At 41.7% G+C, this 22,748-nt stretch overlaps 2 protein-coding genes across 2 annotated transcripts; both read right to left on the bottom strand.

The window, feature by feature from the left end:
* Window positions 1-2,291: 2,291 nt before the first annotated feature.
* Window positions 2,292-8,107, bottom strand: LOC308296348 (alpha-1-antitrypsin homolog). Its single transcript, XM_080739606.1, has 4 exons — window positions 7,490-8,107; window positions 5,387-5,586; window positions 3,986-4,127; window positions 2,292-2,557 (listed from the first exon to the last, which is right to left on the bottom strand). The coding sequence occupies exons 1-4, from the start codon at window positions 7,610-7,612 to the stop codon at window positions 2,366-2,368; spliced, it is 657 nt and encodes a 218-aa protein (XP_080595732.1). The 5' UTR covers window positions 7,613-8,107; the 3' UTR covers window positions 2,292-2,365.
* A 1,903-nt stretch (window positions 8,108-10,010) lies between these two features.
* On the bottom strand, window positions 10,011-21,819 carry LOC308296347 (alpha-1-antitrypsin-like protein GS55-MS). Its single transcript, XM_080739605.1, has 7 exons — window positions 21,721-21,819; window positions 19,756-19,843; window positions 18,364-18,912; window positions 15,158-15,228; window positions 13,079-13,278; window positions 12,232-12,373; window positions 10,011-10,273 (listed from the first exon to the last, which is right to left on the bottom strand). Exons 2-7 carry the CDS (start codon window positions 19,835-19,837, stop codon window positions 10,085-10,087), a joined length of 1,233 nt encoding a protein of 410 aa, XP_080595731.1. The 5' UTR covers window positions 19,838-19,843; window positions 21,721-21,819; the 3' UTR covers window positions 10,011-10,084.
* Window positions 21,820-22,748: the final 929 nt, after the last annotated feature.

The following is a 22,748-nucleotide window of genomic DNA, read 5'->3' as shown; positions in this document are numbered from 1 at the left end:
TAATATGCAAACGTGGACAGTCTCACAGCAGTATTGAGGGTAGCCTATATGGCGAAATGGCTCTTCAACGGCGGTGAAAAGACTCGCCTCCACTGCGAAAGTGCCGGGCGAATGGCCCAAATGTGTTTAGGCGAATACGTTTTAGTCGAATCGGCCTGACACCAAAACATAGAATCAACAAGAACCAACAAGAACAAGACAGACAGCCATTTGGTTACGCTGAGGGGGGAGAGGGAGTGGTGTACTGGGGGAGTTCAGGGTTCCTATTAGTCGGGGGATATCTTGTGTGTTATAATAGTGTATAATGGTGCAAAAAATGTCTGCACCAATGTAAAGGTGTCTAGTAAGTAGTAACACATCTCACAAAGACTGAAATTCAGTTTCCCTAGGAGAATCCTTGACAGCTTGCCAGAATCTGAACCCTGGCATATTGAGTACAGTAAGGTTTTATGTTAGAAATGTTGAGTATGGGTCCCCAGCATGTAGAAACTACCGGATGCTAACTTGCATATGTTGAGCAATTTTCATAATTTGCATAATTCGATTTATTTAGCATAATCCCCCATAATAATGGATAATATGTCAAAAACTGATTGGCCGATTTGAACAATATTAGAGTGGTTTTGGGGGTTATTGAGGATGCTGAATCCATTTTTGACATTTTCTAAATTCAAAATGGCCGTTTTAAACCGGAAATGGCCATATACCAACTGGAAAATCAACAAAAAAGTATCAAAATCACCCACTTTAAGTTGGTATAAGGCCATTTCCGGTTTAAAACGGCCATTTTGAATTTAGAAAATGGATTCAGCATCCTCAATAACCCCCAAAACCACTCTAATATTGTTCAAATCGGCCAATCAGTTTTTGACATATTATCCATTATTATGGGGGATTATGCTAAATAAATCGAATTATGCAAATTATGAAAATTGCTCAACATATGCAAGTTAGCATCCGGCAGTTTCTACATGCTGGGGACCCATACTCAACATTTCTAACATAAAACCTTACTGTACTCAATATGTCCGGGTTCACAATGGGGCTCTATGGGCTGGCAAGTAGACTATTAAATTAACTATACAGGATAAAACACACCAAAATAAATATGCTTTAAGTAGCATGTGAGGGGTCAAACTAGGGTTTTTCATGATTCTGAATCCATTGCAAGCATTTATTTTGCACAAAAAACATTCCTTGGACTAAAACAAGGCCTCACAACACTATGGTTTAGTGATGAGTCATCACTTTTCACAGTTTTGTGGGAGCCGCCTTCACCCCAAGGAATGTTTTTTTTTTGTGCAAAACAAATGCTTGCAATGGATTCAGAATCATTAAAAAACCCTAGTTTGACGCCTCACATGCTACTTAAATTATATTTATTTTGGTGTGTTTTATCCTGTATAGTTAAGTTAATGGGACCCCAACTTTCAGCAGCTGTCACGGATTCTCCTAGGGAAACTGAATTTCAGTCTTTGTGGGATGTGTTACTAGACACCTTTACAAACACATTGGTGAAGACATTTTTTGGTAAGGAATTTATTCCAGGACTTTTTAAGATATCCCCCGACTATATGGCTGTAGGATAGAACGTGTCTTTGAAGTGGGTGCATGGACGGATTAACCCCCGCGAGGGCCCCTGGCCGATAATCTTTTAGGCCCCCCCCCACCCTCCACCATAAGCCTCCATCCCTCCTGACGCGCACTACCCAGCTCGGATTTTAAGCCATGGGGCTGTTAAGTCTGACATCATTTTGTAGGCAGAGGAGAACTTTTTGCCCCAGCGCCCGTGAATCTTTTTACTATTTTTACTATTTACACATTTTTCTTCTCTTTGTTGTTGAAAGGAAAGTGGTAGAATTATACTTTAGTCGTTATTTTTGTCTCGGATCTGTTGAAATAGCGAGGGACAGATATTGATAATAAATCTGTTTGGAGGTCTGACTACAAAATGATGTCACGGCTTAAAAGCCCCATGATGATGATGATGATCGCCAAGAAAGCACCTGTAGACAACAGAGGAGGAGCCCAACACAATTGATTTTGAATTAACATATACATTTAATTTTAGTAAATTGTTAAAGACCACAAGGGCCACAAGGGCCCCTGAGAGCCAAGGGCCCCTGGCAACGGCCCCACCGGCCCAATGGTTAATCCAGCCCTGAGCGGGTGGTCGAGGCATGAATTGATCTGGTATGGAGAAGGGCTTTCAACGCTTAAAAACGTATAACACAGAGATACAAGGTTTCTACCTGACCGTACCACTCATACAAAGAAGAGACCGGGAGAAGCAGGTTTTGAGAGGGTTTAATGCGTTGACAGGTCATCATCTGTATTTGAATGCTTGAAGGTGAGCAGACCCTCCTCAGAGGTTGGGGTTGAGGATCTTCCCCATGAACAGGATGTTGTCCGAGTCGGCGATGAGGACCATGAAGGGCCGGTTGAACTTGATCTCGGGGGGCTTGATGCGGGGAGAATACAATGTGATGCCGATGCCCGTCGCTCCGGTGGCGGTGGCTCCGCTCTCGTCGACGTCCAGCGTGGCTTGATGGACCACCTGAAGATCAACCCAGCAGGGAGGATTAGAAGATCAGTGATCATCACACTTCTTCATTTGGAGGACAGTTTACAGTTTAGGCATTTAGCAGACGCTTTTAATCCAAAGCGACTTACAATAAGCAGATAATACATCACTATAATAAACAAGATAATATATCAGTACATTAACAATATAACAAATGCATAGGAATATCAATCTATTTAAAAAAGAAACATAAAAATGCTAACTAGCTTCATGTATGGTCATTGAGTGTTACAGTAGTGCTATGGGTTTAGGTGGAGTCTGAAGAGGTGAGTCTTCAGTCCACGGTGGAAGCTAGGGAGTGAGTCTGTAGTTCTAATGGAAGCTAGGGAGTGACTCTGTAGTTCTAAGTGCGATAGGGAGTTTATTCCACAGATTGGGGGCCAGGAGGGCAAATTGTCTAGGACGAGTGGAGGACCCCCAGGTTCTTGGTATGCATGATTTAGACCACGGACCCCCATAACTATCATTTAGCTGGGGACGCCTAGAAACCCCTCAAGGACAGAGTTTGAGAACCACTGGATTAGATAAGATATCCTTTAATGATACGCATGGGGAAATGCAGGGGACATAGCATATTTAGCTATTTATTTATAGCTAACTTCTAGACCAATTTTTCCTTTGGGGTCTCTGGCACAAAACCTTTTCAAATGGGGGTCCAGTTCACAGTCAAATACATCATCAATGTGGGGGTCCCTGACATGAAGATGTTTGAGAAGCAGTGCTGTAGTGCAGTGCACATCCCAGTAGTCCATGTGTGAATGTGTCAGAGTGAAACATGAGTCTTTAATCCAAGAATAGAACACAACATATGAGGGTCAGGCTTGGTTGAGGAGCCTGATGGCTGCTGGACTGATGGACTGACTGTCCTTTGTTGTGGTATAAAAGAAGGGACAAATAGACCAGGGGTTTTCAAAGTGGGTGACGGGGCACCCTGGGGTGCCATGACGGCAGTCCAGGGGTGCCGCGAGAAAATTTGGAATTTATTTGGACACTTGAAAAAAATATTTAGTATCATTTTAAACTTGAAGTACAAAGTTATTTTCAGTCAGTTCTAAACAAAATGGCTATTATCTCAACGCTTTCCTCGCAACATAATCACTAAAATATCGTCACTTTCGGGCAGAAACCTGCCCAATCTCCAAGTTTCAAATGTGTACGTCTTTTGGTAATTAAAGCAAAGCCCTGCTTCATCATACAAGACTGTCGCACAAAACTAGTGAAAACAGCTGATCTACAAGCACACAACGCCTCGCAACACGAGGCACGATGATAAATACAAAACTAACGGTTTTGGAAAAAATATTCATGGGGTGCCCTGAGACAAAAAAGTTTGGGAACCCCTGGTATAAAAGAAGGGACAAATAGTACAGTCAGACCCTCATCCTCTGTGACAGCTCTTACCTCTGACACGGCCAAGTTCTCTCCAATGCCAGTGAGATCGGCAGAACCACCAAACACGTCCGTTATCCCCATCTGACTCAGCACACCCTTCAGGTTCATCTTGGTCTTGATGGAAAACTTGGGAACAAATACATTGTACTCCCTGAAAGGGAAATACAAACTTTAAAATGTGAAAGTAATGTAAAAGTCAATACTTGGCACAGAAAGTAATATTCTAATTGGGGCTGGGACTTTAACTGATTAATTGCAATTAATTAATTACAGAAAATGTATGTGATTAAAATAAATTACGCATTTTAATTGCACCACAGAACCTTCAGTTTCGGCCGGGCATACTGATCATAGTGATGCAAGAAGAGACAACAAACGCTAAGGGAGAAGTAGCCGATCAGAGCGCTTTGCTTGGCCCAGTGGATTCGAAATTTAGATAAAAAAAACTCACTCTTTGATTCACTCGTACAACAAAATGTGTTTTACTTGAAAAAAAATGCTTCTCGGGTCAAATATTAATATGCGATTAAAATGTGATTAATTGCGATTAATTAATTTCAAAGCCTGTAATTAATTCGATACATTTTTTTAATCGCATCCCAGCCCTAATTCTAATATACAGTACCATACCAAAGCGACATTGGGAACCTTGAGAAGTGCTACAGTATATTAGTGCCATATAGTGTTATATTATTAATTCGCTTTAATTTAAAGGGATCCCTGGCTAATACGACAAATATGCCTTAATACATTATAATTGTCCTCTATAACTACAATGTGAAATTAAAAACACATTAAATATTTTATTTCTTCAAGAAATAGCTAATCTTTCATTCAATGGGGAAATGCCAGTCGCAAGTTTATGATGTCATAAATGTAATTTGTGATCTATCCCTATGGAATTTATGGCATGCATGTGCAAATAAAAACAAACGTAATACTTCAATGGTTAATATGAGCATGAAATCAAAATTTCAAATGTGTTTGTGTAAATCTTTTGCACATGCATGCCATAAAAATTACACATGACATTTATGACATCATCAACTTGTGACAGGCATTTCCCTTATTGAGTGAAAGATTAGCTATTTCTAGAAGAAATACAATATTTGAGGTGTTTTAAATTTTACATTGTAGTTATAGAGAACAATTATAATGTATTAAGGCACATTTGTCGTATTAGCCAGGGATACTTTTAAAGTAACATGTTATGTACAACGTTTCTTACCAACTTAAAAAAAAACCCAACCACTTAACCTGACGTTCCTATTTTGCGCATGTCACGTTTTCTTGACAAAATAGCCGCTAATCTACAGGTTCACAACACGCCACGACATGCAGATAGGCAATTTTCGAAAAAAAATTAACATTTGTGAAAACCTTCTTTGCAACAGTGTCATCATGTCAAACCTTTTCTTCATCCACTTGAGCCACTTGGCCAAGTGCATGGGGCAGATGTGCTCCTCCAGCTCGGTCAGATGACCTGCGTCAGGCAGCATCAGCAGCATGGAGTAGGAGTTGTTGAAGGGCAGACGGAGGACAGTGGTGGAGATGGACTGGTCAATGTAGACGTCGAAACCGGCCTCCACGTTCATCATCTGGACTGGAACCTGCAACAACCAGAGGGGTCACAATGGGGGGGGGGGGGGGGGGGGGGAGGCGGCAGCAAATTTTGATTTAGTTTTAGTAACAGTCTTTTGAATAAAATGTCATTTAGTTTTAGTCATAATTTAGTCACCTGTGAAGTTTTAGTTTTAGTCTAATTTTAGTCGACTAAATATCATAGGTGTTGATTTAGTCAACTAGCATCGTAATGACAGATTTTACACTTGGTTCGTTGTGTGCTGGAAATAGCAGATCTACAAGCTCACAACACGTTGCAGTGTCACGTGTTGTGAGCTTGCAGATGTGCTATTTTCAACAGGCAACACCTGAGAGCAACCAAACATAAAATTAGTCTTTTCCACTAGACCCTCATAACATTTTAGTCTAGTTTTTATTTTGTTGACGAAATTGTCAATATATTTAGTATTAGTTTTAGTCATGACAGCTTACTTTTTATTTTGTTTTTATTTCGTTTTTGTCAGTGAAAAAAACGCAGTCGACGAACATTTTTCGTCATAGTTTTAGTCGACGAAATTAACACTGACCAAGGTGGAGGGCCCTTAATTATTTTATACTTTACAGTAGCTATTGAAAAATAGCAGATATACAAGCTCTGTGGTTATTATCTTATACTTGAGAAAGACCGCAAGGGTCGAAACATTGTATGTGCTGCCGTTTGCTGTAAAATAATAATAATAATAGATTCTGTTTTTTGCAGTTACAGCACCAAGAAACCCAGGATGTGCGTTATTTCTTCTTTGAATATTATCTTCATGAACAGTGAAAATCAAAGCATAACTATAGTAAAATACCAGTAACACTCCCTAATCGGGAGATAAGCGACCGTAGGTCACTGATCTCCACAAATAGGGCAAAAATGTGTTTTGCCAAAATCTTCCTGATCCATGTTGATGACATGAGTGTAGACATACTGTGTAGTGATTTTCGTGATTTTAGGGCAAAATCTGTAGGAGCAGTGTCCAAAAATGTGTTTTTAAAAATCGGCCTGGAGGTGGCGCTATATGGGAGAGATTCATGTTGATGGGATGAGTGTAGACATACTGTGTACCGATTTGCGTGATTTTAGGGCAAAAATTGTAGGAGCAGTGTCCAAAAATGTGTTTTGCAAGAATCGGCCTCATGGTGGCGCTAGAAGAGGGCCATGTTAGAAATGAGGGGTGGGGTCTCCGCGCCGGCAAGGCGGACGAATAGGTACCGGCCCCGGCTGTCCCGGTCGCTCCTAGCCGGAGTTACGGCATTTTATGTGAGCTGCAGTGTAGGGGGTCCTCCACTGGGGGCGCCACCACTTTTGCATCCGTTCTGGAGCACCAGGAGTGGGTGGTCCCCGGGAATTCCCCGTGAGCTGCCCCGTGGGGGTGGTCATTTGGTCAGTTTAGCACATTTGGTCATTTTTTACATCTGGGGGTCCCCCAGGGACCTGGGGGTCCCTGGAGCTCCGGGGGTCCTTGGAGGTTGTAGTTTGGCAGGTAAGGAAGGTGTGTGCAAAATTTGGCATGGATCGGGGCAACGGTTGCGGAGATATGAGCAGGGCAAGAGTGTGACGTGTGAGGTGTGACAGACAGACTGACTGACGGACTGACGGACGGACTTACACTTTGTGCAGGGTTTGATAGTAAATGCGACCTACGGTCGCAATAAGGTACTGTACAATACAAATAGGTGCCAGAGGCGTCAATTGGGTATGACAAGGTATGGCAGCTGCCATACCTTGGCTACAGGAGAAACAAATAAAATGTACTTCATAAAATAAATTCATGCATGTTGCTAAGGTATGGCAACATGACTGATGTCTTGCACGTCGCCTTCGCTGAACTGACGCCACTGAAATGTTGGTGCAATCAGTGGTCACCAAACAAACACATAAAAGACGGTGGTGTGCGCTGGTACCTGGGTTTGCTCATCCACATGGAACACATCCTCCCTGGTGTCTGCAACTTCAAACGGAGTCTGCCATTTCCCTGTTTGACAGAAAGCAATGTAGACACCACAATGGCAATAGTGAGAAGTCATTGAAATGAGAGAAGATGACTGTGTTCTCTGTGTGACCACCAGGGGCACAAAGAAGAAAAGGACATTAAATGGGGATTAGACTTATGTTATCAAATGGGGATTAAACTATTAAAGTTGAATAACTGAACGCGTCACGATTGGTAGCCATTCTTGGCGATGCTTTAAGATGCTATGAATCATCGCCAAACTAAAATAAATATATTGCTCATTTTATATCAATAATACATTTTATCCATTCATGAGTTGTCCTGACTCAAGTTATCAAATGGAGGTCCATGGCCTAATGGATCTAATGTAGGCCTATATCTTATTGGGGGTCTTTGAAAAAGGTTGAGAATCACTGAGTTAGAGATGAACCCTAACCATGGTAAGGTTAATAACTAATTGCAACCGCAGGTCGCAGTTAAAGGGATATTACACTTTCAAACAAACTTTTAGGTCTAATCAGGCTTTTATGAACACCCTGAACAGTTTTTAATTTGCTTCATTCAGTATTTAGATATTTGATGTAAATGTTACCAGCTCCAACACGCCCAGGCCCTCTCCACATACACACCCATTGTAACTTCAAACTCCATTTTAACCATGATAGATTCATTAAAAACACACATTATTTTTTCTGGTGACTCATAATACCCTCCTAATACGTGAGCAGACCGTGTTTTTTCAATAACTTTTTTCATTTATTTTCAATAAAATATTATTGTATTTAATGTTTTCCATTTTCCCAAAGAATTATTACAAATAAAAGAAAAAGGTTATTGAAAAAACACGGTCTGCTCACGTATTAGGAGGGTATTATGAGTCACCAGAAAAAATAATGTGTGTTTTTAATGAATCTATCATAGTTAAAATGGAGTTTGAAGTTACAATGGGTGTGTATGTGGAGAGGGCCTGGGCGTGTTGGAGCTGGTAACATTTACATCAAATATCTAAATACTGAATGAAGCAAATTAAAAACTGTTCAGGGTGTTCATACAAGCCTGATTAGACCTAAAAGTTTGTTTGAAAGTGTAATATCCCTTTAAGTATGAAAACCGGCACATCCTGTCTGTCCTTCCATAACGCCTCAATGTCTAGCTGACCTGTTGTGACATCACATTGTTGTGACATCACATTGTTGACCCATTATTTGGGAATGCCCAATCTATTTTATGCCCATATATGGAGAATATGGAGATCCCTGATGTCATCAATATTAAGCCCATATCTGATTGGGAATGCCCATATATATACATTATTGTGTCAGTCTAACCACACTTGCAAATGAATTCCGTCCTTGACCATTGTATTTGCCTGGCTCCAGCCCATAGACCCGCCCACTCTCTGAGTCTGAGCGGACTGGTTCTCTTGGTCTGGTGTTGTCATATGACGCTTAACTTGATATGGTATCTTGGCATACCAGCCAATGAAATCAATGCAAGACGGAGGAGGGGGTGGGTCTAACTTTTGAAAATCAACAGAAACAGTGGAGGGGGGAGCTCAGCCAAAGCACTTAAACTTCAAAGGGGGGTTGTGCAAACCTCGTTAGCATCAAAGACAACAACCTGTTTGATGCCTGTCATAGAGGGGAGGGGGAGGGAGGAATATTTTTGTGTACACACAAGTCAAACACAACCCCTCCCACCAGATCTCTTGTGATTGGGAATTTAACATTTCAAATCTCCTCCCCTTTGAAATCTCTTGTCAATGGGACAATGTCAGACTCAAGCTCAGCGCAGAGTCTGAAATCAGGCTACCATTGTATGCCCATATACAGAGAGATCCCTGATGTCATCAATATTAAGCCCATAGCTTGGAATGCCCATATGGACACATTGTGTGAGTCTCATGTGGTCTATAACAAGACATCTATGGACTAAAACAAGGCCTCACAACACTATGGTTTAGTGATGAGTCATCACTTTTCACAGTTTTGTGGGAGCCGCCTTCACCCCAAGGAATGTTCTTTTGTGCAAAACAAATGCTCTCAATGGATTCAGAATCATTAAAAAACCCTAGTTTGACGCCTCACATGCTACTTAAATTATATTTATTTTGGTGTGTTTTATTCTGTATAGTTAAGTAATGGGATCCCAACTTTCAGCAGCTGTCACGGATTCTCTAGGGAAACTGAATTTGTCTTTGTGGGATGTGTTACTAGACACCTTTACAAACACATTGGTGAAGACATTTTTTGGTAAGGAATTTATTCCAGGACTTTTTAAGATATCCCCCGACTATATGGCTGTAGGATAGAACGTGTCTTTGACGCGGGTGGTCGAGGCATGAATTGATCTGGTATGGAGAAGGGCTTTCAACGCTTAAAAACGTACAACACGGAGATACAAGGTTTCTCCCTGACCAAACCACTCATACAAACATTACACATGTTGTAGAAAGAAGAGACCAGGAGAAGCAGCTTTTGAGAGGGTTTAATGCGTTGACAGGTCATCATCTGTATTTGAATGCTTGAAGGTGAGCAGACCCTCCTCAGAGGTTGGGGTTGAGGATCTTCCCCATGAACAGGATGTTGTCCGAGTCGGCGATGAGGACCATGAAGGGCCGGTTGAACTTGATCTGGGGGACGATGCGGGCAGAATACAGTGTGATGCCGATGCCCGTGGCTGCGGTGGCGGTGGCTCCGCTCTCGTCGACGTCCAGCGTGGCTTGATGGACCACCTGAAGATCAACCCAGCAGGGAGGATTAGAAGATCAGTGATCATCACACTTCTTCATTTGGAGGACAGTTTACAGTTTAGGCATTTAGCAGACGCTTTTAATCCAAAGCAGATAATACATCATTATAATAAACAAGATAATATGTCAGTACATTAACAATCTATACTATAATTTTGCGAATGTCTGTCTGAGTGAGTGAGTGAGTGAGTGAGTGAGTGTCTGTCTGTCTGAAACAGCGTTTCTCCTCAGTGGCTGGAGCAATTGCTCTGAAATCGCATCACCATAAGCATATGAACACACCTGACATAACTGTGAAGCCCGTTTGTCACTTTCACAAATCGTATGCTGTATATTAGCATTTTTATGCTGTATCTACTATCTATTCTGCATCTAGCATGAGGCACATCTATTCTGCATCTAGCTTGAGGCAAAATGTTTAACCAGCTCTGTGTGTGTGTGTGTGTGTGTGTGTGTGTGTGTGCAGGCAGGCGGGTGTGTGTGCAGGCGGGTGGGCGGGCGGGCGGGCTGGGGGGGGGGGGGGGGGACAGTATCTCTGTAGCCATTAAACGAAACGGGTTTCTTACATTGATGCTCCTACATCATGCAAGCACCAGTTAAAGTTACTTTCCATCCCTCATATACTGTATGCACAGTGCACATCCCATAACCCACACACTGCACATCATTTTGGAGCTCATATCTTTGAACGAGTAAGGGCTAGTATAACAAATGCATAGGAATATCAATCTATTTAAAAAAGAAACATAACAATGCTAACTAGCTTCATGTATTGGTCATTGAGTGTTACAGTAGTGCTATGGGTTTAGGTGGAGTCTGAAGAGGTGAGTCGTCAGTCCACGGTGGAAGCTAGGGAGTGAGTCTGTAGTTCTAAGTGCGATAGGGAGTTTATTCCACAGTTTGGGGGCCAGGAGGGCAAATTGTCTAGGACGAGTGGAGGACCCCCAGGTTCTTGGTATGCATGATTTAGACCACGGACCCCATAACTATCATTTAGCCCCCTGGAAACCCCTCAAGGACAGAGTTTGAGAACCACTGGATTAGATAAGATAGTCTTTAATGATACGCATGGGGAAATGCAGGGGACATAGCATATTTAGCTATTTATTTATAGCTAACTTCTAGACCAATCTTTCCTTTGGGGTCCCTGGCACAAAACCTTTTCAAATGGGGGTCCAGTTCACAGTCAAATACATCATCAATTTGGGGGTCCCTGACATGAAGATGTCTGAGAAGCAGTGCTGCAGTGCAGTGCACATCCCAGTAGTCCATGTGTGAATGTGTCAGAGTGAAACATGAGTCTTTAATCCAAGAATAGAACACAACATATGAGGGTCAGGCTTGGTTGAGGAGCCTGATGGCTGCTGGACTGATGGACTGACTGTCCTTTGTTGTGGTATAAAAGAAGGGACAAATAGACCAGGGGTTTTCAAAGTGGGTGACGGGGCACCCTGGGGTGTCATGACGGCAGTCCAGGGGTGCCGCGAGAACATTTGGAATTTATTTGGACACTTGAAAAAAATATTTAGTATCATTTTAAACTTGAAGTACAAAGTTATTTTCAGTCAGTTCTAAACAAAATGGCTATTATCTCAACACTTTCCTCGCAACATAATCACTAAAATATCGTCACTTTCGGGCAGAAACCTGCCCAATCTCCAAGTTTCAGATGTGTACGTCTTTTGGTAAAGCAAAGCCCTGCTTCATCATACAAGACTGTCGCACAAAACTAGTGAAAACAGCTGATCTACAAGCACACAACGCCTCGCAACACGAGGCACGATGATAAATACAAAACTAACGGTTTTGGACATACAAGGTTTCCACCCGACAACGACGATATGCTATAAATATAAGGTGCTGGGAGTGAAAATTATAATGTAGGGGTGCCTCGGATTAAAATTGACAGTCAGACCATCATCCTCTGTGACGGCTCTTACCTCTGACACGGCCAAGTTCTCTCCAATGCCACTAAGATCGGCTGCAGCACCAAACACGTCCGTTATCCCCATCTGACTCAGCACATCTTTCAGGCTCATCTTGGTCTTGATGGAAAACTTGGGAACAAATACATTGTACTCCCTGAAAGGGAAATGCAAATTTTAAAATGTGAAAGTAATGTAAAAGTCAATACTTGGCACAGAAAGTAATATTCTAATTAGGGCTGTGACTTTAACTGATTAATTGCAATTAATTAATTACAGAAAATGTACGCGATTAAAAAAAATTGCGCATTTTAATCGCACTTCGTTTTTGCACCACAGAACCTTCAGTTTCGGGCATACTGATCATAGTGATGCAAGAAGAGACAACAAACGCTAAGGGAGAAGTAGCCGATCAGAGCGCTTTGCTTGGCCCAGTGGATTCGAAATTTAGATAAAAATCTCTGTAGCCATTAAACGAAACGGGTTTCTTACATTGATGCTCCTACATCATGCAAGCACCAGTTAAAGTTACTTTCCATCCCTCATATACTGTGTGCACAGTGCACATCCCATAACCCACACACTGCACATCATTTTGGAGCTCATATCTTTGAACGGGTAAGGGCTAGTATTATTAATTTGCTTTAATTTAAAGTAACATGTTATGTACAACGTTTCTTATCAACTTTAAAAAAACGCAACCACTTAACCTGACGTTCCTATTTCGCCGATGTCACGCTTTCTTGACAAAATAGCCGCTAATCTACAGGTTCACAACACGCCACGACATCCAGATAGGCAATTTTCAAAAGAAATGAACATTTGTGAAAACCTTCTTTGCAACAGTGTCATCATGTCAAACCTTTTCTTCATCCACTTGAGCCACTTGGCCAAGTGCATGGGGCAGATGTGCTCCTCCAGCTCGGTCAGATGACCTGCGTCAGGCAGCATCAGCAGCATGGAGTAGGAGTTGTTGAAGGGCAGACGGAGGACAGTGGTGGAGATGGACTGGTCAATGTAGACGTCGAAACCGGCCTCCACGTTCATCATCTGGACTGGAACCTGCAACAACCAGGGCCGTCACAATGGGGGGGCGGGGCGACAGCAAATTTTGATTTAGTTTTGAATAAAATGTCATTTAGTTTTAGTCATAATTTAGTCACCTGTGAAGTTTTAGTTTTAGTCTAATTTTAGTCGACTAAATATCATAGGTGTTGATTTAGTCAACTAGCATCGTAATGACAGATTTTTCACTTGGTTGGTTGTGTGCTGAAAATAGCAGATCTACAAGCTCACAACACGTTGCAGTGTCACGTGTTGTGAGCTTGTAGATGTGCTATTTTCAACAGGCAACACCTGAGAGCAACCAAACATAAAATTAGTCTTTTCCACTAGACCCTCATAACATTTTAGTCTAGTTTTTATTTTGTTGACGAAATTGTCAATATATTTAGTATTAGTTTTAGTCATGACAGCTTACTTTTTATTTTGTTTTTATTTCGTTTTTGTCAGTGAAAAAAACGCAGTCGACGAACATTTTTCGTCATAGTTTTAGTCGACGAAATTAACACTGACCAAGGTGGAGGGCCCTTAATTATTTTATACTTTACAGTAGCTATTGAAAAATAGCAGATATACAAGCTCTGTGGTTATTATCTTATACTTGAGAAAGACCGCAAGGGTCGAAACATTGTATGTGCTGCCGTTTGCTGTAAAATAATAATAATAATAGATTCTGTTTTTTGCAGTTACAGCACCAAGAAACCCAGGATGTGCGTTATTTCTTCTTTGAATATTATCTTCATGAACAGTGAAAATCAAAGCATAACTATAGTAAAATACCAGTAACACTCCCTAATCGGGAGATAAGCGACCGTAGGTCACTGATCTCCACAAATAGGGCAAAAATGTGTTTTGCCAAAATCTTCCTGATCCATGTTGATGACATGAGTGTAGACATACTGTGTAGTGATTTTCGTGATTTTAGGGCAAAATCTGTAGGAGCAGTGTCCAAAAATGTGTTTTTAAAAATCGGCCTGGAGGTGGCGCTATATGGGAGAGATTCATGTTGATGGGATGAGTGTAGACATACTGTGTACCGATTTGCGTGATTTTAGGGCAAAAATTGTAGGAGCAGTGTCCAAAAATGTGTTTTGCAAGAATCGGCCTCATGGTGGCGCTAGAAGAGGGCCATGTTAGAAATGAGGGGTGGGGTCTCCGCGCCGGCAAGGCGGACGAATAGGTACCGGCCCCGGCTGTCCCGGTCGCTCCTAGCCGGAGTTACGGCATTTTATGTGAGCTGCAGTGTAGGGGGTCCTCCACTGGGGGCGCCACCACTTTTGCATCCGTTCTGGAGCACCAGGAGTGGGTGGTCCCCGGGAATTCCCCGTGAGCTGCCCCGTGGGGGTGGTCATTTGGTCAGTTTAGCACATTTGGTCATTTTTTACATCTGGGGGTCCCCCAGGGACCTGGGGGTCCCTGGAGCTCCGGGGGTCCTTGGAGGTTGTAGTTTGGCAGGTAAGGAAGGTGTGTGCAAAATTTGGCATGGATCGGGGCAACGGTTGCGGAGATATGAGCAGGGCAAGAGTGTGACGTGTGAGGTGTGACAGACAGACTGACTGACGGACTGACGGACGGACTTACACTTTGTGCAGGGTTTGATAGTAAATGCGACCTACGGTCGCAATAAGGTACTGTACAATACAAATAGGTGCCAGAGGCGTCAATTGGGTATGACAAGGTATGGCAGCTGCCATACCTTGGCTACAGGAGAAACAAATAAAATGTACTTCTTAAAATAAATTCATCATGCATGTTTCTAAGGTATGGCAACATGACTGATGTCTTGCACGTCGCCTTCGCTGAACTGACGCCACTGAAATGTTGGTGCAATCAGTGGTCACCAAACAAACACATAAAAGACGGTGGTGTGCGCTGGTACCTGGGTTTGCTCATCCACATGGAACACATCCTCCCTGGTGTCTGCAACTTCAAACGGAGTCTGCCATTTCCCTGTTTGACAGAAAGCAATGTAGACACCACAATGGCAATAGTGAGAAGTCATTGAAATGAGAGAAGATGACTGTGTTCTCTGTGTGACCACCAGGGGCACAAAGAAGAAAAGGACATTAAATGGGGATTAGACTTATGTTATCAAATGGGGACTAAACTATTAAAGTTGAATAACTGAACGCGTCACGATTGGTAGCCATTCTTGGCAATGCTTTAAAGGTGATACACCATGAAATTTCACTTTTCCTATTTTAAAACCTTTTTTTGGGGTCCCACTAGCACCTTCTATTCAAAAAAGATTTTTTTTTTCAAAAACCTTTTGAAAAACGTTTTTGGGACATAAACAATATGACATAAATACTTTTTAAATGCATGGTGTATCACCTTTAAGATGCTATGAATCATCGCCAAACTAAAATAAATATATTGCTCATTTTATATCAATAATACATTTTATCCATTCATGAGTTATCCTGACTCAAGTTATCAAATGGAGGTCCATGGCCTAATGAATCTAATGTATGTCTTACTGGGGGTCTTTGAAAACGGTTGAGAATCACTGAGTTAGAGATTAACCCTAACCATGGTAAGGTTAATAACTAATTGCAACAGGGCCAAATGGGGATTAAACTATTAAAGTTGATTAACTGAACGTGACCAGTTGTGACATCACATTATTGTGACATCACATTGTTGACCCATTATTTGGGAATGCCCATATATGGACGCTCCCAGATGATGCCCTGATAGGGGAAACACACTAACAGAATCTATTTTATGCCCATATATGGAGGATATGGAGATCCCTGATGTCATCAATATTAAGCCCATATCTGACTGGGAATGCCCATATATATACATTATTGTGTCAGTCTAACCACACTTGCAAATGAATTCCGTCCTTGACCATTGTATTTGCCTGGCTCCAGCCCATAGACCCGCCCACTCTCTGAGTCTGAGCGGACTGGTTCTCTTGTTAACTTGATATGGTATCTTGGCGTACCAGCCAATGAAATCAATGCAAGACGGAGGAGGGGGTGGGTCTAACTTTTGAAAATCAACAGAAACAGTGGAGGGGGGAGCTCAGCCAAAGCACTTAAACTTCAAAGGGGGGTTGTGCACACCTCGTTAGCACCAGTAAGACTCCCTAATCGGGAGATAAGCGACCTTTGGTCGCTTATCTCCTGTCACACTGCTGACATCAGTATGACATCACACCGTACACAAATTACCCTTATATAAGACCGGCATTATCTACCGACAGATTAGTAACAAGATGTCAAAATCATTGAAGGTTTACCCTACTAACCAACTGTTTACCATAGCAACCATGTTTTTTACCTTAGCAACCAACTGTTTACCCTAGCAACCAACTTTTTACCACAGCAACCATGTTTTTTTTACCCTAGCAACCAACTGTTTACCCTAGCAACCAATTGTTTACCATAGCAACCATGTTTTCTTACCCTAGCAACCAACTGTTTACCCTAGCAACCAACTGTTTACCATAGCAACCATGTTTTTTACAGGGCCTGGGATTGATGACATCAGAAATCTCCATATATGGGCATGAAAGGGATTTTGTTTCTGGAAATATGTCTGTGGGGTGCCACATTTGGAATAAAACACTTACATCACACATCTGGATATCCATACAGCCCATCTAGTTTGCCTGTGTCCATTTATGCCCATATATCTGATGACATTGGGACAATGATCTCCATATATGGGCATAAAACTTATGTTAATTAGTAAAGCCTGGGGATCTCCATATATGGGCATGAGGGGTACCCTAAAAGGGCATCATCTGGGAATAGCAAATATAGTTATCCTAGAAAGTGAAAATCTTACATCAAAGGCCATAACTACCTACCTACCACCATACTGCATTCCTCATTAAACTACCTACCAGTAAGATGCCTAAGGGAGAAAAGCAAAGGGCGAGGTTGCACCATTTCTTGGTCTTCTGGCCAGTGATGTATATCGGACCATTTAACCATATATGGAGACATCTGGTACCCAAAGATATTCACAGATATGGGCTTAATATTGATGACATAAGGGATCTCCATATATGGGCGTAAAAGGGATTTGGTTCCCCTGGCATCACAGGGATCTCCATATATGGGCATAAAATGGATTTGGTTACCCTGGCAACACGGGGATCTCCATATCTCCATATATGGGCATAAAAGGGATTTGGTTCCCCTGGCATCACAGGGATCTCCATATATGGGCATAAAAGGGATTTGGTTCCCCTGACATTACAGTGATGTCAGTGGCTGGTTCTACAGAGGGGATCTCCATTTATGGGCATAAAAGGGAATGTATGTATGATGATGTCAGATATCATAGACGTCATAGGACTTTCACATAACGAATAACTGAGTAAGCATGTAAACCCGTAAAATCTATATTTGGGCATGGCTGATTTATGACCTCATCATGATGACACGAGCAAACACAGCTGAATTGTATAAATGATCAGTGCAGAAACCAACAGAAGTATTTGACCAAGACTCTTCGATTTAAACATCAACAAAGGTGTGACGTTTGTTGATGGTCACAAAACGTGACGGACGGACGGACGGACGGCCGGTGGAGGTTTTCATAGTAAACTGCTCCCAATCAAAGAAAGTTTGTTGCCTGTCATAGAGGGGAGGGGGAGGGGGGAATATTTTTGTGTACACACAAGTCAAACACAACCCCTCCCACCAGATCTCTTGTGATTGGGAATTTAACATTTCAAATCTCCTCCCCTTTGAAATCTCTTGTCAATGGGACAATGTCAGACTCAAGCTCAGCGCAGAGTCTGAAATCAGGCTACCATTGTATGCCCATATACAGAGAGATCCCTGATGTCATCAATATTAAGCCCATAGCTTGGAATGCCCATATGGACACATTGTGTGAGTCTCGTGTGGTCTATAACAAGACATCTATGATGTCAGACGTCAGTCACATCCATATCTGGGAAAATATTTTATCCACATTTTGTCCAACTTAAACAACCAACCGCAACTCGAATCACACTTAATTCCGTCCTGCTTTTCGCACATAGGGCGTCTTACTGGCAGTTATTTTAATGTATAAAATGATATAAAACAATGCAGACAATAGATGGACATATCTTACCTTTGTAGTAGATGTAACTAATGAGATACATGACAGTAGCAGGATCCAGGTCTCCCACCAGTTTGTCTATCTTGCCGTGGGTCTTCTCGCCCACATACTTGTTGATGGTAGCAGCACTCTCCGTGGGATTGGTAAAGTCCACACTCTTCCCGTCCGCGTGGTAGGACTGGCTCAGGGCCTGCAGGAACTCCGGCTGTGGCTTGAACTTATTGTCCACAAACACGGCGGTTCCTGCGTTAATGTCCTCGGACGACGTCTTGCTGGCTGCGGTCAGAAGTCCATGGAAGGCCTGGTCTACGTCAGCCTGGGTCAGCAAGGAGCTGTTGAAGCCCAGACCACTGAAGAGCTGCTGGTGGGTTTGGCCCCGGGCCCCTACAGACAAGGCTGCCAGGGCCATGCTGACACTGGAGGGGGAGAAGAAGATGTTCTTGCCCTGGTTGTTCGCCTGAGCTGCCAGTTTCCTGTACAGGCTGAAGGCGAAACCTTTGTTTGCCGACGTCACCGCAGAGAGGCTGGCTGCGGCGCTGTCTGCGCTGTTATCTGCATGATCTGAAGGTGATGAGATAGATCTGTTAAACACTTAAACACTTTATTGTTATCTGCATGATCTGAAGGTGATGAGATAGATCTGTTAAACACTTAAACACTTTACTTTTCCCTCCTACGACAAATAGCAAACATACGGCTGACATTGGGTGGCATTTCTTCCTCTGCCTATAGTGTGAGTGTGCGTGCAAAGATTCACAGCAATCGGACGCTTGCTGTGGCGCTTGCTGTTCAGGATTTGGGGCATTTTGTTCAAAGTGAAACACCCCTGGTTCGCTGGTTCTCTTGCCAATTTTAGCCAATCAGTATGGAATATGAGAAATCGGACAGAACCGTCTTGATCACATGTGTCCATGTGTTTGGACAAAATCTGTACGAGTAATATAAAAACAAAATGCTATGGAAAACCCATGGCCTCTCAGGAGTATGCGTGCAAAGTTTGATGCAGATCGGTCCAATTATGGGTAAGCACGTGAAGCGGCCTGTTATAGCGCCACCATGAGGCTGATTTGAAAAACTGTAGGGTGGTATTTCATCCTTGGTCTAGTGGGAATTTGTTTCAAAGTGGGACTGAGTTACTAGGGGTGGAGGGGCCTTAATTATTTTATACTTTAGCTATTGAAAAATAGCAGATATACAAGCTCACAATGTGGCACAGAGTACCGTGCTGCTGGAACTAAATATTTTTAGATGGGTATTTTAGGGGTCCTTCACATGAAAAGGTTTGAGCATCACAGACATAGAACCTTCAAAAAACCTTAGATTTGAAATATTCGAAGACTTTTCACGATTTTTCAAAAATAGCAGATCTACAAGCTTGTATATGATGATGACCTGAATATTTACCTTCATGTCCTGCATGGTGATGACCTGAACCCAGACAAACCAGCACTGATAGAATCAACACCCCCACAGCTCCTTGCATCATGGTGACCTGAGGTTCACAAGGTTCCATCAGTCAATAGTTCACTCACTGTTAACTAAACAGACGCTTCTCTGTCTGGAACTACAACTACCATGAATGTGTTGTAGTCCAGCGCTTATCAACATGTGGCCCGGGGTCCACTTGTGGGCCTGGAGGATATTGCAAGTACGCCCCCAAATAAATTGAACAAAACATTTTAAAGGTTGGGTCAAGTGATGTTTTTTTTTATTTTATTTATTAAGAGCTTAAAGTTCTAACAGCACTCTGTTTGTTCAGCAAGAGGGGTCTCCTCAGCGTGGTCTACCTATGTTTTTGTTTTTCTAGATTCATATTCCTGTGCATTTGTTGTATTGCTGTTGATGTACTGACATATTATCTTGCTGAACAAACACTCTATAGCAATGAGTACTATCCCAATATAGAGCTATTTATTTAACAAAACAAAAAAACAAACAAAAAAAAACACTTACCCTTCATTTAATGATAAAATAACATTAATATTTTTAAACAAACAAAATAAATGTCATAGTTTTTCTTTCTTTAAAACCTTGTGAAGTGGGTTGTCATTGTGATATGGATAAATATGCTGCTGCTGTCTTAAGTGGAAACCTTGGGCACCGCGGGTGCCAACACTGGCACAGGGGAGGGTGATGACTGGCATTAAGTGTGAGAGAGGATTTTTCTCTTAAAATCTAAATATTCAAAAAAGTTTTGGTCAGTTAAATGAAGTCCCCTCAAATCTTTATACGAATTACATCCTGCACGTAATTCTTCATTCATTCATTCTCCTAACTCTGACTGGGGAAGGATCAGCTCAGATCAGCCAACACAGGGATGCTGACAGAACCCTTGCTAAAAAAAAACACAGGACAATAATCCACTCGTCCTCCTGGCCCCAGCACACATGAAGCTAGATAGCTTTTTTTAGGTTTTAGAAAAGTTTTTTACTGCTTAGGTGTGTGGTCTATGTTATTGTTTTTGCTAGATTGATATTCCTGTGCATTTGCTGTATTGTTGTTGATGTATACTGACATATTATCTTGCTTATTATATTGATGTATTACCTGCTTATTGTAAGTTGCTTTGGATTAAAAACGTCTGCTAAATGCCTAAATTGTAGGGAGTCTGGGAGATACTGTAGTGTAGGCGATGTTATTGCTGAATGATTTTAATGATCAATACATCCTGATGTGAAAGAAAATATTTCTAAAGAATAAAAAATATATAGAGAAATCAAGGTTGTTGTATACCCTATGGACAATCAAAATGGAAATATTACATTTTGATTTGGTGTCATACTTTAACTTAATGTTAATTTAATAATAGCAACACTGACTATCAAGAAAATGACCATGTCAAAAAGGTTGTCTCTGGATTAAAGATTGTCAAGCGGGCCCTGATATGGAAAAGGTTGAGAACCACTGTTGTAGTCCATTCAGGTTGAGAACCACTGTTGTAGTTCATTCAGGTTGAGAACCACTGTTGTAGTCCATTCCCAAGCCATAATGAAGTAAAGAGCCTGCATATAAAATGGTGTTTTCATTGGGCCATTGCACTTTCCCATTTTAAATGGACAGAAGCGCTCTAGGATTCTCTAATATTCAGAAGTGAAACATCTTAAATTGAAGCAACGTTAATGCTGGCAAGACCTCAATAACCAAGTATCATAAAAGACCTCAATAACCAGGAAAAGCTGAAACAGGTACTAAATGATAATGCAAGTATGGCAGGGTCACTCAAAGAAAATGTATTATTTTTGTATAATGTATACTCTTTTTTCAAGTGAATGTGATTTAATAAAGAAGAATATATAGCCTATATTTATTTCGGTAAGCAATACATTATACATTGGCTCATCATTTGAAGTACATTAGTACATTACTCACCTTCCTAATGTGCAGACACCTCACCACAGACTGCTGAGAGACAGACAAAGACGTTCCCTTTTAGCAAATGATGGCATCCACTGCACTTTGACATGTTTGTTTGACAGTATGTCCTTCTCCTATTTGCTCTGCATGGCCTGTGTATTTATTCTGTGTAATGATTACTGTTATCAAGCATGGAATCATGGCTGAAAATACAACAGGAATATGGCAATAAGTCAGGTAGCCATAGTCGTCTCTTAGGCTTATAAATCTGTAGACTCCAGGAGGCGATTGTAAGTTCTAAACATTAAACATAGAGACTAAACATCTGTAGTCTCTATAGGACAGGGGTCTTCAACGTTTTCAGGCCAAGGACCCCTTAGTTGAGAGAGAGATGAAGCAGGGACCCCCACAATCAGTTCATAGTCTGATTGTCGGTTTTTTGAGAGCACTATATATCCTCAGCATATTTTGGATTTATGTCAATTTCAGATATTCAACCACAATTGTCTTGAACCGTCAATACTTGATAAACTTGACCTTTCACTCTGTACTTAGTCTGCTCTTTTTCCCCTCTATACCAAACCTAAAAAAAATGTAGCCGATCTATAAGATCACAAGCGCGAGGCGTGGTTGTGAGCTTGTAGATCTGCTATTTTTGGCTAAAGTTCTCGGAATATAGGGTCAACCAGGGTTCAAGTGGTTGAGGGAAAGAAAAGGGTTTCTATCACACAAAGATTAGGAGGACCCCCTATAGTAAGGTCCCCATAGTCATGACAGTCATGATTGTGCTGGTTAAGGGTGTTTAACCGTAATCCCATGTACTGACATGCACTGATTTGTCTTTTTGTGCTTTTTTTCCTAGCACCTTAACTAACGTCCATAAGCATAGATTAGCATGCACACAGCACAGTACACAGTAGTACACACACATCTGCTGCTATGCATAAGCATATCTGTACTGTATAGAAGCATATAATGTACAGCAGATATACTGTACATGTGTTACCTATATATATACGATATATACTGTATGTGGTACCATG

The sequence above is a fragment of the Nannobrachium achirus genome (genome assembly GCF_963921795.1).
Source record: "Nannobrachium achirus genome assembly, chromosome: 12".
Classification (NCBI taxonomy): domain Eukaryota; kingdom Metazoa; phylum Chordata; class Actinopteri; order Myctophiformes; family Myctophidae; genus Nannobrachium; species Nannobrachium achirus.
This window is presented reverse-complemented; position numbering and strand designations above follow the sequence as displayed.

What these genes read in the sequence shown, in the direction of transcription:
- LOC308296348 (XM_080739606.1), bottom strand. Translation starts at nt 7,612, where the DNA reads ATGACTTCTCACTATTGCCATTGTGGTGTCTACATTGCTTTCTGTCAA. An exon ending in ATGTGGATGAGCAAACCCAG is followed by an intron (nt 5,587 to 7,489) that starts GTACCAGCGCAC and finishes TGGTTGTTGCAG; the next exon opens with GTTCCAGTCCAGATGATGAA. An exon ending in AGAACTTGGCCGTGTCAGAG is followed by an intron (nt 2,558 to 3,985) that starts GTAAGAGCTGTC and finishes GTTGATCTTCAG; the next exon opens with GTGGTCCATCAAGCCACGCT.
- LOC308296347 (XM_080739605.1), bottom strand. Translation starts at nt 19,837, where the DNA reads ATGATGCAAGGAGCTGTGGGGGTGTTGATTCTATCAGTGCTGGTTTGT. An exon ending in TAGTTACATCTACTACAAAG is followed by an intron (nt 15,229 to 18,363) that starts GTAAGATATGTC and finishes TCTGTCAAACAG; the next exon opens with GGAAATGGCAGACTCCGTTT. An exon ending in AGAACTTGGCCGTGTCAGAG is followed by an intron (nt 10,274 to 12,231) that starts GTAAGAGCCGTC and finishes GTTGATCTTCAG; the next exon opens with GTGGTCCATCAAGCCACGCT.